Genomic DNA, 14555 nt, shown 5'->3' with positions numbered 1-14555 from the left:
CTTGTTGTGAAATGTGAAAAGAAGCTTTTTATATTTTGAGATACTGTACAGGACCTCGGTCACACATTTTTATGCAAAGAGCTTGTTGTAGTGTCATCTACGGTACCTGAATGTAAGCTGTTTTGATATTGCTTTTATCAACGTTTTGTATTTTATTGAGGCAATTTATCCCCGTGGCTGTAATGTAGCAGTGACATTAACATTATAGGTCATTCCAACATGAGTTTATGAAATGCTGGTGCACATGCCACAGTATAACGCTGCCTGTACAGTGAGCAAAATGAATATTATTTTAAGTGTTGCTTTGGTCCCTTTATACAAAACGATGTGCTTTTGTTCGGTGCTATGGCCAGTCAACTTAAATGTTTGGTTCTGATGTAATCTGCATATTTAAAAACACTTGATGTAGCCATACCTGAAGTCATATGGGTAATATTTACCTGTTTGAAAATATAATGTCCATACACATAAAAGATCAGTCTTTGATATAACTGAGACAATAGAGGTAACAATTATGTGAGATAGTCCCATTTGATGAGTTTATATTTTCTCGAGATTTTGGTGCCACTACATTTGGCTCGCATGTGTCAGGATATTTTTGAGATGCCAAATTAGTTTTTAGAAAATGAAAAAAAGTAGAATTTTGAATCAATTTTCTGTATCGGTGAGACACACAGAAACTGTACACAAACATGTTGTAAAGCCATTTCCCATAGAGGGAGTAGTGTTCAGTGTCTTTCCCTGAAACACAGAAGGTCACTGAGTGTAATGGCGATCAGATCTGTGATCGCTCAGATAGCCTCAGCATGTCACCCTGCCTCTGGAGCCGTTTAGATTTTATTCTGGTCCAGCTGTATGGAGTAAACGTTCCTCCCACATTAACTACAGTACACATGCCAGACACGACAATCAATAGGCTACATTGATACAGAGTTATTTCCTAAGTGTTTTTGTATTTGCTGCTTTCCAAAATTGGTTTTATTGATTTGCCACTTCACACATCAGCTGTTGTTTGTGAACTTTATGTTCCCTGAATGAGGGCTCTTATTATGACAAAAAAAAAGGAAAAACACACTGCCTGTAATTTTTTTTGCAAATACACCATGATGGTTTGTTCCAAGTGGATTGTTACTGTGAACTAAACACAACTGTATTATTCAGTAAACTCTTATTTCACCTAACAAGTCTAGTGTCAAATTTGTGCCCAGAAAAAAAAATGTCCCTGCACAGTAACCGCAGTAATTGCTTTTTCCATTCTAGTTAACCTGGGTTGAATGAAGTGCAGAAATTATTAATACTAAGTATCTAATTTTCTGTATTATGCCCATTCCACTCTTAGTTTTAATGTGGAAGGTCTGAGTCAGTGCATGAAGTGACATTCATTCATTCACGATATTACCGGAAATGTCATTACGTGTCTGACAGATCCCAGAGCAGCCTCAGTGTCATGGTTACCGCACCACCCCTTTGTTCAAATGAATAATTTAATCAAACCACCATAACCGCAGACTGTACAAACCAACAGGAGTCACAATCTAATGTTAAATCGTGCCACACAAACAATGTTTGCATCTGTTCCTCCTCCCGGCCTTATTTAAATGCTAATGAGAACAGACCTACCTGCAGTGATGCAGCACAGTCTCCCTGGCTCTCTCATTAGGGATGAAAGGTGAGTGATGAGAGGAGGCAGAGCAAGGTGGGGTGGTGGGTGTGGTGTTGGGGGTTAGGTACCAGAATTCAGAGGAGACTGACCCCTGAGCTGCTGGGTCAGTGCTGGAAGGAAGAGGGGTGTGCTGAAGGGGAAGCTCGGTGAACAGGCTGCTTTAGTATGCGCCCACCACAGCTCTTCAGCCACAGCACCAACATACAGAAGCCACTGACAAAGAATGACCATAAAACAAATTTACTGGCAGTGAGAAGTGTTTCTGCTGCACTCCACAGCTCAAGCAAAGCTCATTTATATCCATATAACAAGGCGCAGAGCAGCTGCCCAGGGAGAAGGAAATGGTGGAGCTGAATGAAGGAGTGGGAAACAAAAACAGGAAGAGCCAAGGTGACAAAAGGTCAAACAAACTACCCGTCGGGGGCACATTTATTTTTCCACAAGAAACACACAAACATGCAACAAGGTCATCACAATTCAATAAAGACCAATAGATTAAGAAGCCCTTTATAGTTTAATCAATGTCTCTTTATATCTTACTTTTTGTTTATCTCAGTTGCTCGTTGTGAACCATTTTAAATAGCAATATGTAGACACCACTTCAGAGAAATCAAACCACACAAATCATGATTTGAAGATGTCAATTAAAATGGGCACTTAAAATGCAAAACATTCAGATGTTTTACACGTTTTCAAAAGAGTGGGGAGAGCGGCCAAACGCTGTCTCGTCCCCATCCAGATAAATCAAATCTGATTGAGGAAAAAAATCCTTCCTAACTAACTGGAGTAAGATGCAAAACCACAGTGCTAAATCACCAGAAGACCTAGGTGATGTTTCTAGAGTAGCTATGATGTTTTCATACACAAAAAAAGCTACACATTGTCAATAAACTTGCTCACAGTTTGGTTAACATGCACCTCTAGGAGAACATTACTGTATCTTTAAAGGACATGAACCTAAGCTTCGTCTACTAGACACTTGCTCGGCACACACTCACACACACTCGCACAGACAAACAGACACAAACAAACAGTATAGCCACACACAATGTTAGGGTATCATTTAGAGAGAGAAGTACAGTTTGCAGTGGACACTACGAGAGAGTACAACTGTAAATACTTCATATGTGAGGATAAAAAGTAATTTCGTCCTTCATCCCACTTCTAATCAAATGGAAAATAGTATGGAATGAGTTTTAATAATAGTAATACAGCAAAATGTTATGTAATAGTTCTTTTAGAGACAATCATCATTCAAAAAAAAGACATCAAAAATATATGTTTTCTAATACATAGCATGTGAACATCCTCAGATCGCAACCCCTTTGTTTAGAAACAAGGAGGCAGCACCCCTACAAAGAAAACATCTGTTAAACCATAAGCCAGCCTTCTTGCTACACAGAAATCATGTATTAGATCTTAAAAATAGTAAATTGCATAAACACCATCTCTCTCTTCCTTAATCAGACAAATACCTTTTTTTTTTTTTTTAAATTCGTCATTCCCATATAAGTCTGTACACACCTGAAAAGTCTAAAGGGCCTGCATCGTTCAAACTACAAGACCGGGACGTGGAAAGAAAAAGTCGAAGAAGCAAACATTTGGATTTCTCTAGTAATTCAGTCAACATGGAAGAAATTCCCTGATAGATCGGAAGCATCCTCTCTTGCCGTCCCACTTTATAAAGGATGTCAAAAAGGTGTGAAGGAGAAAAACAGGAAATGGAACAGGCTAAACAATGACTGTTTTCAACACCTGAGTCAAAATCACACTCGCAAATACTTTTAGTGGTTTGTTTTAGCTTGTGTAGGTGCCAGAAAGGCGAGAGAGAAAAAAAAAAAAACTGAAAAACTAAACAGAAAAGTAGTTGTGCACTTAACCCTGCATGAACTGATGTTTTTGGCCACTAGGGGGCAGTGGAAACAAGTTGTGATAGTTGTATCCAGAGTTGTTTTTTGTGTTGACTACTTGTAGCTTCTTGTGCTGTTGTTGTCTCTATTTAGACTATTGTTGTGTATGTTTTTAGCTAATTGTAGGGTATTATCAATTGTGTTGTCTTTTTTGTGCTGTTTTTGCTATTGACAGTTTTGATTCCATTACACATGTCGAGAATTAGCAATGGCTATAAACTCTCTGTGCAACACACAGTTTCATACCCTGCTTTGAAACTATGTTAAATTGCATTGCCCCTATCAAATAAATAAATAAACTTTACGAAAAAAAAAAAAAACACAACATTGACCTATCACTACCTATTAAAAAAATTGACAGGGTGGACTTGACAGCAAACAGTTGCTTATTTAGACACCCAGCTGTTATGAAGCAACATCCTCATTAATTTGGAGCTGGGGTAAAGTAGCAACATAAAGAACTCGCTACGTTCAGACACTGGCTGTTTGAGACGAATCAACATGGACTGCACTAACGTCCAGTGGTGGAATTTACATGGATAATGAGCGGCGAAAATCCACAACATGAAAAAAAAAAGTCATGTTAAAGAACCACAGCAGTTCACACTTTTCGAAAACAACTTTGACTGTGTGTTGATGTAACAACATAGTGAAGCTGATCAAAAAAAACACCTGCTGATTTGAGTCGAACCCCACCAATCTGTTGCTTCAGTTACTAAAACAAACTCTATGAATATTTGCAGATAATATTTGACCCAGGTTGTTTTCATCTTCTGACTGAAAAAAACAAAAAACAAAAAACCTGCTGACTGCATCCATTCCCATGTTCTGGACAAGTAGAAAAAGAGAAATGGCCCATTCGGGGGGAGGGGGCGGCCATCTTCATGCTGCTAAGGCTCCCCCACCAATAATAAAGACACATTTACTGTATTTATTGGAGTCCCACAGGAGATCAACTACACAGATTCTACATTAAGGTAACGACAGCAGCATACGCTAAGACTACTTGTAATATAAGACGTCCATAACATGTCATACATATTTCAACAGTCCCTGACATACTGACAGATTTTGCCAGATTTTATGTATTCATGTTAATATGTGCCTGTGTATAGATATTTGGGCCAGTCTTTATATTTTCTATATAGAAGAGTATAAAAATAAATTAAACTTACACCATTGACTCAAAATGAGCTTGAATTTAAAGGTATATCACATCTGCAAATGTATATCATATATATATTTTTCAAAGCATTGCAAGCCAGTTTATAAACATCAACTTAAAAAAGACAGATTTAGTTGCAATTTAAGACATTTTCCTAAAAATTAAACAACTGATTAAACAAAACTGTTGCCTCAAAGTGCTATGGAAGACTATGATTCACTCCAAAATCAAGCCCACAGCTGGGCGCCCACACGATAAACCCAACATCAACACCCCCGCTCATTAAAATTGATCAGATATATTTATGGAGAATTATGCAGCACTGGCTTATCTTTTATCTCAGAGTAAAGAAACATCACAAGATCTCCACCAAGGACCTTCAAAAAGTCTTCAGCTCACAGGCATAAAATCTGGGGGTGGGGTGGGGGGGCATTTCCCAGTGAACCACAAACTAGACCAACATTTGCATGGTTCCTAGAATGACATGCTCTGCTGCTGAGTAGGTGGAGGAGGAGGAGAGTTGTTGAAGCAAGGCCATACATCAGGATCGGCCCAAACAACTCGGAGTGAGCTCACGCAGGACATGAAATGTTTCACTGCTCACTATACAAGCAGTAGAGCCCAGCGCACCGCCTCACAGCAAACAAGCTCATGAGAGACTTGTAGTTTGCAGGTGAGCAGGAGTGGAGCCACAAGGTGGATCTCCACTGGAAAAACTGTTGGTGTTTGAAAGGGGAACGTCCGTCTGTGAGACGCGTTTTTTCAGCTGTTCCCCTCACAGACTTGAAGCCAGTGTATTAATGCCTCAGAGCACTCAATCACACACTCACCGCTCATGTTTGGTCAGCATAATGGATCACGCCAATGCCTAGGTTTACTCCAACGGGGAGAATAATAATGTGGGCTTTATATTCACGAAGGTCAGCATCATCCATGTGTCAACTAAACAAATGAGTTTAACCTTGAGAGCGCAGCAAATCCCGCTCCACAACCGCAGCCTTTCAAGCTACAACACCTCGCAACAAGCGTCAAACTGAGCGGTGAGATGCTTGTTTTATCTATTTCATGTCTCCTCTCATAGACAGTCCACAAGGTTAACCATACAACATACATTTATTACCAAACACTAATATTTCATAGCTCTCTGGAATCCACTTCATGCACTACATCACGCACTTCCACTTTACAGAACAACTGATCTGTAGTGTCAGAGGTGGGAAACGTCCAGTGCAGCCTTACAATGACATCACCAGAGTCAAAATCCTCTCCTTCAAATCACAAAACCAAGTGCGACCACTCGTTGCAGGGCCACGATTCATTATTAAGAGTAAAAGGAGGAAGCAAACAATCAATTCATTTTGATTAACTCGTAAAGCTGAAATTCTCTTAAATGTATCATCACAATATCAAACAGCAACTGATCCATTGACAGCTCACCCCATCGCAGATATTCGCTCAACATTCATTATGCAGCGTTAGTCTGGGCCATGCATTCTGGAGTTCAGCATTTACAAAGATGCCTTTGTATAGTTGTGGCCCCTCGTCATTTTACTCCAAGTGCAGAGGAACAGCTTTAGTTTGAATCTAAAAGGGGTTAAATACCATTGACCTGCAGCCAACATCAAGACAGAAACCACACCTTTTCTTTACATTCCTCAAACCTCTGAGAAAATTTGGCATCAACACAACATGCTCAAGGCATGGATCAAGAGATCAAGAGACAGCACGGAGGGGTGGGGGCGTGTGGAGGGGGGTCTTAGCTTATACAAATCAAAATGTTGATCATAATCAGGTCATCTATTCTGCCTCCGTTGCTCTCGTGCCACCACTTCTGTCGGATATTTTTGTTTTTGTGTTGGAGTAAAGAGTTGTCGGCTGCATGTTGGCCCGTCATGCAGTGTCCCTGTTCTCTGGGAGATGGTGGGGCATGGTAGGGTTGTGTTCCTGTGCACCAGCTCAGCCGGCCATCAGTCCTTCAGGTTGTCCTCGCCGACCCCCTGGGCCGACAGCTCTGTCAGGACGTTGTCCAGGTAATTGGGGTCGGGGTAGCCGTGGCCGGTCAGGTTGGAGCCGAATTCTGTCTTGTGATGAATCTCGTTCCACACCACTGTGTCCGACTCACCCGTGGTGCTGGACGTGCCGATGGTGAAGATGAGGCGTCGGTCCCAGGCCATGATCAGAAGCTTCAGGACCTGGAGACAAAAAAAAAAAAAAAGAAAAAAAAAAAGAGAGGAAGGACGGGTTATGACAATCTCTCTACCGCAAGAAGGAAGCAACAACCCACATGCAGGACTAGAAGGTATGAAGCACATCTGGGTGAGTAATGTCGATAGTAATTTATAATAATGTTAGTGTTTCATAATGTCTTTCATTGTTTCGATGCCTCACTGTTGACTGGTTAGACATCTCATATGTGCTACTCTGAGAACTCGGGTTAGTAAAAATAATGAAACAAATATGTGAACATCAGACCGAAGTTGAGTCATCCAGTTTATTTGTGTCAGAGAAAGTAGAAGTCTGTGGAAGGACATTTTATTTCACTGAAATGAAGAAATACAATAATGCTGGGCATCACAGTTCCTGTTCCTGAAGGTAAACAAAGCTTTAACAGCCGATTTTGTGGTAATTGTAGATGTAGTATATAAACATTTTACCATTGCTTACAGAAAGTAATACATGATTGTGTTACTTTAATCCATTTAATGATATGATTTCCTATGACAGCAAACCAAAACAGTCATGGTCCAGTGACAAAACGTCAGTGGTGAAACAGCCTTGATTACAACATCAGCAAGCAAAATCTTTCAAAGCACAAACAGTTCGTGCAGCACAGACTGCAGAGACAGTGAGAAATCTTCCTCTTTGAATTAAGAAACTCCCAGCATGTTTTTAACTTTCTCACCAGCTCACTGTTTTCCGGGAGAGAGGCGTGAGCGCTTACCTTCCTGCCTTTCTCGTTGTCAGGGAGGTAGCAGTGTCGAGGGAACCCTCGCGCACTGAACTTCTTCCCGGGGTTGGGGTGCTCATTGGTCTGGAGGAAATGTCAAGAACAAAAACAAATGTTACGACTGCTTCTCTTCCAATTATGACTTCATTGTGGGAGAAATGTCAACAGCAACCACAGGGAGAGCTTTACTCTTCATGTTGCTTGCAATGATCCTTTGTTAAAAATCATTGGAGAGATATGCTTCTGTAAATATCCTATTACATCGTTAAATACTGAATCTTGAAAAGGGGCTTTGTAACCAATCAACACATCCCAATGTTATTTTGCTGTTGTCCATCAAGCCCACTACCCTGCTGTACCTTTTTAAACCTGGCTAAAACTGTTAGGATGTATAATGTGGACTGAGGAATGAGAGGAAAATAGAGGCAGGAGACCTACAGTAATGCTCACTGACAATAGTGTTGCTGTGCTGCTGTGCTGACCTGCATGGTCAGGTGACCCCCCTCCCCCCCAGTATACTCTTCCCCCTGGGAGAATAAGCCTGCTCCTCTGGTGGAAAAGGGTCAGTTTATTGACTCTATTAAAATATGTAGCACTCTCATCTCCACCAACACAAAACCAGACTGCAAAACACCCTCTCCTCTCCACGGCACATGTGGCGTAAATTTGAAGCAACCTTTATTGGATTAAGCTCGGTTTTATTTATCTATATAAATGACTCTAAAAAAGCAAATGAAAAGATGATGAAAATGACCTTATATGGTCATAATATCTCTCACATATTTCAGATCCTGAATAGTCTGTCTTTGCTCAGAACCACTGTGTGATCCCTGAGAATGCTGTTTCGTCAGTGACTCACACACCCCCGACACCTCGCCTTCCTGCACAAATAACCGTCCATCAGACTTAAGCAGATAAGCGGCAGCAGTTGTAGAGAGGGCACAGATTTAGAGAAGGAGAGACAGTGGATCAGGCCACAAGAGCAGCATGGTAGATGTAGTGAAGTGAGACCGTTCTGACCTGGATCCCGGCAGGAATGTCGTAGACGATTCGGATGGTCTTGGAGTCTGGGTAGCCGGGCAGGCAGTGGGGGATGACGTGGTATTCCATCTTCCCAGGAGGCTGAGTGCCCGTTTTCTCCCCATAGATGGTTTTGCATGTTGGGCACTGAAGACTGCCATCCTAGTTTGAAGGAAAAAAATAAACAGATTTGCATCGCATTAATGACACAATAAGATGCATCTGACAATGATTACTTAGATAAGTTTTGCATTGCATTAAAGGGCTAAAAGATTTCACTTACCTCTAGTAACATCTAGCCATGCAGACAGTTATAGTTTTGTTTGAGATAATCTTTTATGACATTTCTGCCTTTATCCCAATAAATGGTCATGAAAAATATAAAGTTTATGGTGTTTGAAGCTATGAAGACTTGAATAAAAGCCCCTATCAGTAAGTTTGTATTTACAATGGGTCAAATGAGTCTGTCCAATATGAAAGGGGGCAATCATAGTGAGCCCCCCACCGCTTTACAGATCTTTGTTTGGCCTGTTACTGTCTGGCCCGCAATTGTAATGTTTTAGTTCAGTCTCACTGCTCTCATTGTGTTGTTTTAGGCCGCAGCAGGCAGCTGCTTTCAAAATAGACCCACTGTAAGCTAACAGCCCTCTCCACACTGCAGACAAAGACCGAAACTAGCAAGAGAACTTAGCAGCTAAAGAGCCAGAGTTGGTGGTGACCAAAACAGCGAAAAGGAGGGTGAATACTGGACTTACATTTCTCAGTTATGAAAAAAAAACTTAACAAATTTAGCACAGCACAGTTACAAAAAAGGATAAAAATCGATGCAGCAGAATCTGAGTTTTTTTTTTATTTCATGCCATTTTTTTTTTTCCTCCCCTAGCAAAACCTGTCACCTACATTTCCCACAACATCAGTTGTTGTGCTCGTAGTGGCTACTGTAGCCTTGAGCAATGAGCCTCAATCAGAGATGAAGAGCGGGATGCAGAGGTCTGGTAAGTTCACTTCTTTCTCACTCCTCGCCCTCAGGTTTGTTTCATTTTCAAACTTCAGACCAAACCAACGCAGACTGAGGCAATTTCATACAGCTTCCTCTGGAGCCACGTAAGGCTTTATATAACTTTTTTCACATATACAGTAGCACTTTACAAGGCCTGTAAACAAACTTTGATGAATAAAATCAATGTTCCCTTTTCCAAGGTGATAATCTGTCAGTGTTGTAGTAATACGTCTTATTTCCACTGACCCTAGGATCCATTATTACAGTTTTAAGAAGCGTCTTTCCAATAACAATGGTTACTCTGACTTTCCACTGAAAAAAATTGTCCCAAAGAAAACTATTGACAGGGAGTTGGGGGCAGAAGAACATTTCAAAACCAGGAAAACTAAAACCAAAACTATCTACATGGCCAGATACCACTAAATGTGATAGAGAAATTTGTTTTTATATTATTTGTGTGAGGTGGCCTTTTAATTGTCATTGATAAATTGATTAAGTATTATCAGATGGGCTGTTGTTGTTAATAGTAAACTAATGCTTGCTGATTAAATACGCCTATACTTGACTCTTCTGCATAAACAGGAAGCACATTTGTATTTACTGTAAGTGAATTGAAGAGAACAGAATCTATGATGATTTCAACAACACATTGTGCTTTCAAGACTGACATGACTGATCTGACAAGACTATGTAAGCTCCCCATCTGTGTACAACAATACGAAGGGCCTGATCATCTGCCAAGGCCGTGCAACCCAGTCAAGCTGTAAGACATCACAAGTTTATAATTTGAGCCTAGAGTGACATCATAACAATGTCTGGCTCAGAAGCTTTTACCCACCTTATTGCCATTGTTGTACATGGCCACCAGGCACAGCAGATGGTACATGTGCCCACACTTGCCAAGCTTGCCTACCAGCTCTGGCTTGATGCCTTTGTGCTGCAGGACGCCTTCATAGCCTGACGACATGACCAGCCTCTCCATGCAGATGGTACAGTCCTGGAATAGCCAACCAAAACACTTCAGCCATCATTCTCGATGATTGTGTATTTATGAAGAGTTTCACACTTGGTTAGGAAGTGGTGACAGACAAGTCTTGGTGGGCGCAAAACTTTTTAAGTCCTGCACACTTTTTTGTGTCTTTTTTCTTACCTCATCTGGCACCACTTTAATCCTCTCTGTGTATCTTCGCACAACATCCTCTGGGTTTTTCCCTTGTCATAAAATAAAACAGAGATGAGATGACCGTCAAAGAAAAGCCAAACTTGCCACTTACTTACACCTACATATTACAAGTAAATATGAAAAACAACCCAAGATGGACCACTGGATGGCATGTGCTTGTCATTTGAACACAAGAGAATAACAGCTAGATCTTGATGGATGACAAACTTTCATCCCTTTCGTCAGCCACTGTGGTCTCGCTGCCATTTTTTTTCCACAATAAAAATGTGTGAGTGTGCATGTGATTATAGTTTGCGTGTCTGTGATGTTGAAGAGGTCACCTTCAAACTGGCACATAACAACCAGCCATCCCCACACTCTCTGATAATCCCCGTGTGCAACCAGGCTAGCATGGCTGAGAGCACACCCACAGCTTACACCCCTAATACGCTTACAGGCAACCTCTTTTTTCCCTGGAGCCTTTGTTTGTTCATTTGAGGGACAGCCAGCGAACAGAACAGAGGGAGGGAACGCAGTGGAGAGACTGCCTGACTGAGCATAAAAAAAAAGTTAAGGTATAAAGCGTGGGGAAGGCAGAGAGGGAGGAGAGAAAACCGAAAAAAATACAAGGAGAAAGACAGGAGAGACTCAATTATGTATTTTCTGCTATTGCTATTTGATGGCTTCATTAGCCGGATCAAAAACCTCTCTGACCTTTTTTCTGTACAGAGAGCAGAGCAGGATAAGCCCAAATCTCCCTGCATGAGTGAAACCACATCTCCATTCCCCTCACAGGCCTCCACTAGGCCTGAGTTCATGCTCTTTCTGCAGACGGCGCAAACAGGTTGCTGCCTCGTTCCTCAATCTACAGCGTCCATGGTAGCGCCTTTTAAACATTATTTCCTCATCATTTCCAAAGGGTTTTCCTGAAAGAACAATGTGATTTGGCTCCAATTAAAGGGGAAAATAGAGACAGGGTTCGAGTTTTCGGCCAAATGCTACTAACACGGCTTAAGTGATAGCAATGTTGATCTGTCAGTGGATCTACCATCTTGATCCAGACTTAAATATGGAAATATTTGCTGATCCCATGAATTTTTCTCTATCACCACCAAGAAGTTGACATTTGTGGTTTTTGATGAAATGTCTCCACAGCTATTGGATGGGTATTAATAATTTGCTACAGATGTTCATGGTCTCTAGTGGATAGATTTGGTGACTTTTTCCTTTCGTGTTAATAAGCAATGTGCTGTTAGCATGCTAAACTAAGATGGTGGACAAGGTTACCTGCTAAATAACACCATGTTGTATTGTAATTTTGACCATGTAAGCATTTAGCTCAAAGCCTAAGTAAAGCCTCATAGTGTCACGATCTTTCTCCCTTTATCTCACACCTGCCATTTTCCATCCACGCACCAGATGCACCCATGACTTTCTTCCTGTCTCCACACCCACCTGCTCACTTTGTTCCTTATCTTCAACCACCTGAGCTTCCCTGCCCACTCACACACCTGTTCCCAGTCACCTCAGCCACTATTTAAACCTGCCCTTGTCACCAGCTCCTTGTCGGTTCATCTGTTTTTGTTCCTTTGCGGTCTCCTATGTGCCTGCTACATGCGTTTTAGTAACCTATTGTCTGTGTCTACCTGCCTGAGTACCTGCCTGCCTGCAAGCCTGTTTTTTCATCCATTAGACCCACTTCACTGAATCAGCCTGGCTATGTGTGAGTCTGCATGTGGGTCGTCCCTACCTGTGCTGTCATCAGCAAGTGTGACACATAGAGCGGCTAGCATGACTGTAGACTCGAGGTCTTGTTTGGCTTTAGTTAATTGTATTGAGTTCAGAGGATTTTCCGTGAATTAAAGAATTGCTCCAGTTAAACCCAAATAAATACTTGGAAACTATGGTCTTGGAAACTTTATTCTTCAATTTCAATCCTGTAGACAGGCTCTTGGTTACGCTACCAATTAACTGGAATTCCAAGTGTACCAATTGAACACCGTCTCTATTTTCCCTATAATTAGTACCAAATTATCTTTTCTTTTGCAGAAACATTCCTATGAATTTAGTCAGATATCAGGTCTTTCCTAGGAAATTATAGGAAATAATGAGACCTTTAAAATTAATTGTTACCACATCATCTCTGCACAACTAAGTCTGTGTGCACAGTAATGGAGAGCTCTGAAGGGCTGACTGAGAGGACAAGTGTGGTGCAGGGATGGAAACCCAGCAGCCTCACTGATCAATTAGGACAAGGACTCTCTTGGGAGGCCGGTGGTTTCCACGGCTTCCATCGACCAGCACTTACTCAAGCCCAGAGCCGCCCAAATAAACACCAGCTCTCCTCTCAGACCAGCTCAGTACAACAGTCCCTTGTTAATTACTTTCCTTACAACTGCCTCTGTCGATCTGCATGTGGTGTAACATCTATAAATTGTTAGTTTCACTGCATTTACTCATAAATCTGAAACCAGCCATCATCATTACATTTTATAGGACCCGTTACAAACGTACAGGAATGCTTCCTTAACTAATTATCAGCAACGCTGAGCTGAGTGAGGTTGGATTTATTGTAACACCCTTATGGAGCTTAAATGGGAGGCATTTGAATAACAATTAGGGACACTTGATCACAACAAAAAGAGCTTTGGTTTTGTTTTCACACTCAACAACACTTACAGACAGCTGACATGAAAACATCCTGCAAAGCTTGGCAGGAAAGAGAGAGTCTGCTGACTGTCAGTGGTTGGTCTGTTCCTCTCCTCAGTGCATTTCCCATTTATTCATTAACACAGTAAAAATAGATTTGCTAGCATTTCCACTTCTTTATTTGCATATAATTTCCTCCTCTCCTCTCCTCCATCTTACCTCTCCTCAGGTGCTTTTTCTTGGTTTTGCGGCGCATGCCATTGATCCCTGGCACAGGCTTCATGTCACTCTTGTTGATGGGTGGTGGGTGCAGTATAGGCTTGGGGGCCCGAGTCAGGCAAACGGGTAGACCTGCAGCGCACATCAGGATACCTGTCATACCTGATGCATATGTACAACACACACATCCACACGCGCACACGCACACACACACACACACATAGAGGAGTGGGAAAGAACACCAATTGTGAATGTCTTTCTAGATAAATAAGAGTAGACATCTAACTCTGAACAAAAACAGGAGTTTTCTTAACAAAACTGATTTTTAGCTGATTTCTAAGCAGATTCTGCACAGCAGATGTTATCTGACCTGCTAGCGCTGGGTGCACTGGTCCAGACCCAGTCAGGTTCTTCACTGGGAGGGCAGGAACGCTAACACAGGAAAGAAATAAAGAGCGAAATAAAGTAATAATAAAAAAATAAAGTGACCTGCTCACATCATAACACTTCCTCTACTGGCCATTTGGAGACACAGAGGCTGCAGAAAACACAGATTATTTGAAAACACTCATCTCATCTATGTGACTGAGGATGCTTCTTGTTGCACCAGTCTGTTCTTGTTCTTTTCGTAAAGCTAAATATATATATTTTTACATTCTTGAAATGGCCCGGTGACCTCTAAAATGGACAGTAAATTATCCTGATTGTGCACCACAGCTGAGAGAACTAAGAACAGCAGCTAGTTCTGCTCTGCATGACATGAAAAACACTCAAGTTAAAGTGTCACATGTGCTTCGCCACAGAGACAGAGACAACTGCA

The 14555-nt window shown here is 41.4% G+C and overlaps 1 protein-coding gene across 1 annotated transcript in view; it reads right to left on the bottom strand.

Moving 5' to 3' along the window:
- Positions 1-2064: 2064 nt before the first annotated feature.
- dtx1 (deltex 1, E3 ubiquitin ligase) overlaps positions 2065-14555 on the bottom strand; it is a 45504-nt gene continuing 33013 nt past the window's right edge. The window contains exons 4-10 of the mRNA XM_056376695.1: positions 14106-14167; positions 13736-13897; positions 10856-10917; positions 10544-10702; positions 8706-8867; positions 7680-7769; positions 2065-6930 (exon numbers count right to left, since the gene is read on the bottom strand). Of these exons, the coding sequence (XP_056232670.1) occupies positions 6706-6930; positions 7680-7769; positions 8706-8867; positions 10544-10702; positions 10856-10917; positions 13736-13897; positions 14106-14167 (922 nt within the window). The 3' untranslated portion in view covers positions 2065-6705. The remainder of the gene's footprint in view (positions 6931-7679; positions 7770-8705; positions 8868-10543; positions 10703-10855; positions 10918-13735; positions 13898-14105; positions 14168-14555) is intronic.

The sequence above is a fragment of the Seriola aureovittata genome, chromosome 5 (genome assembly GCF_021018895.1).
Source record: "Seriola aureovittata isolate HTS-2021-v1 ecotype China chromosome 5, ASM2101889v1, whole genome shotgun sequence".
Taxonomy (NCBI): Eukaryota; Metazoa; Chordata; class Actinopteri; order Carangiformes; family Carangidae; genus Seriola; species Seriola aureovittata.
This window is presented reverse-complemented; position numbering and strand designations above follow the sequence as displayed.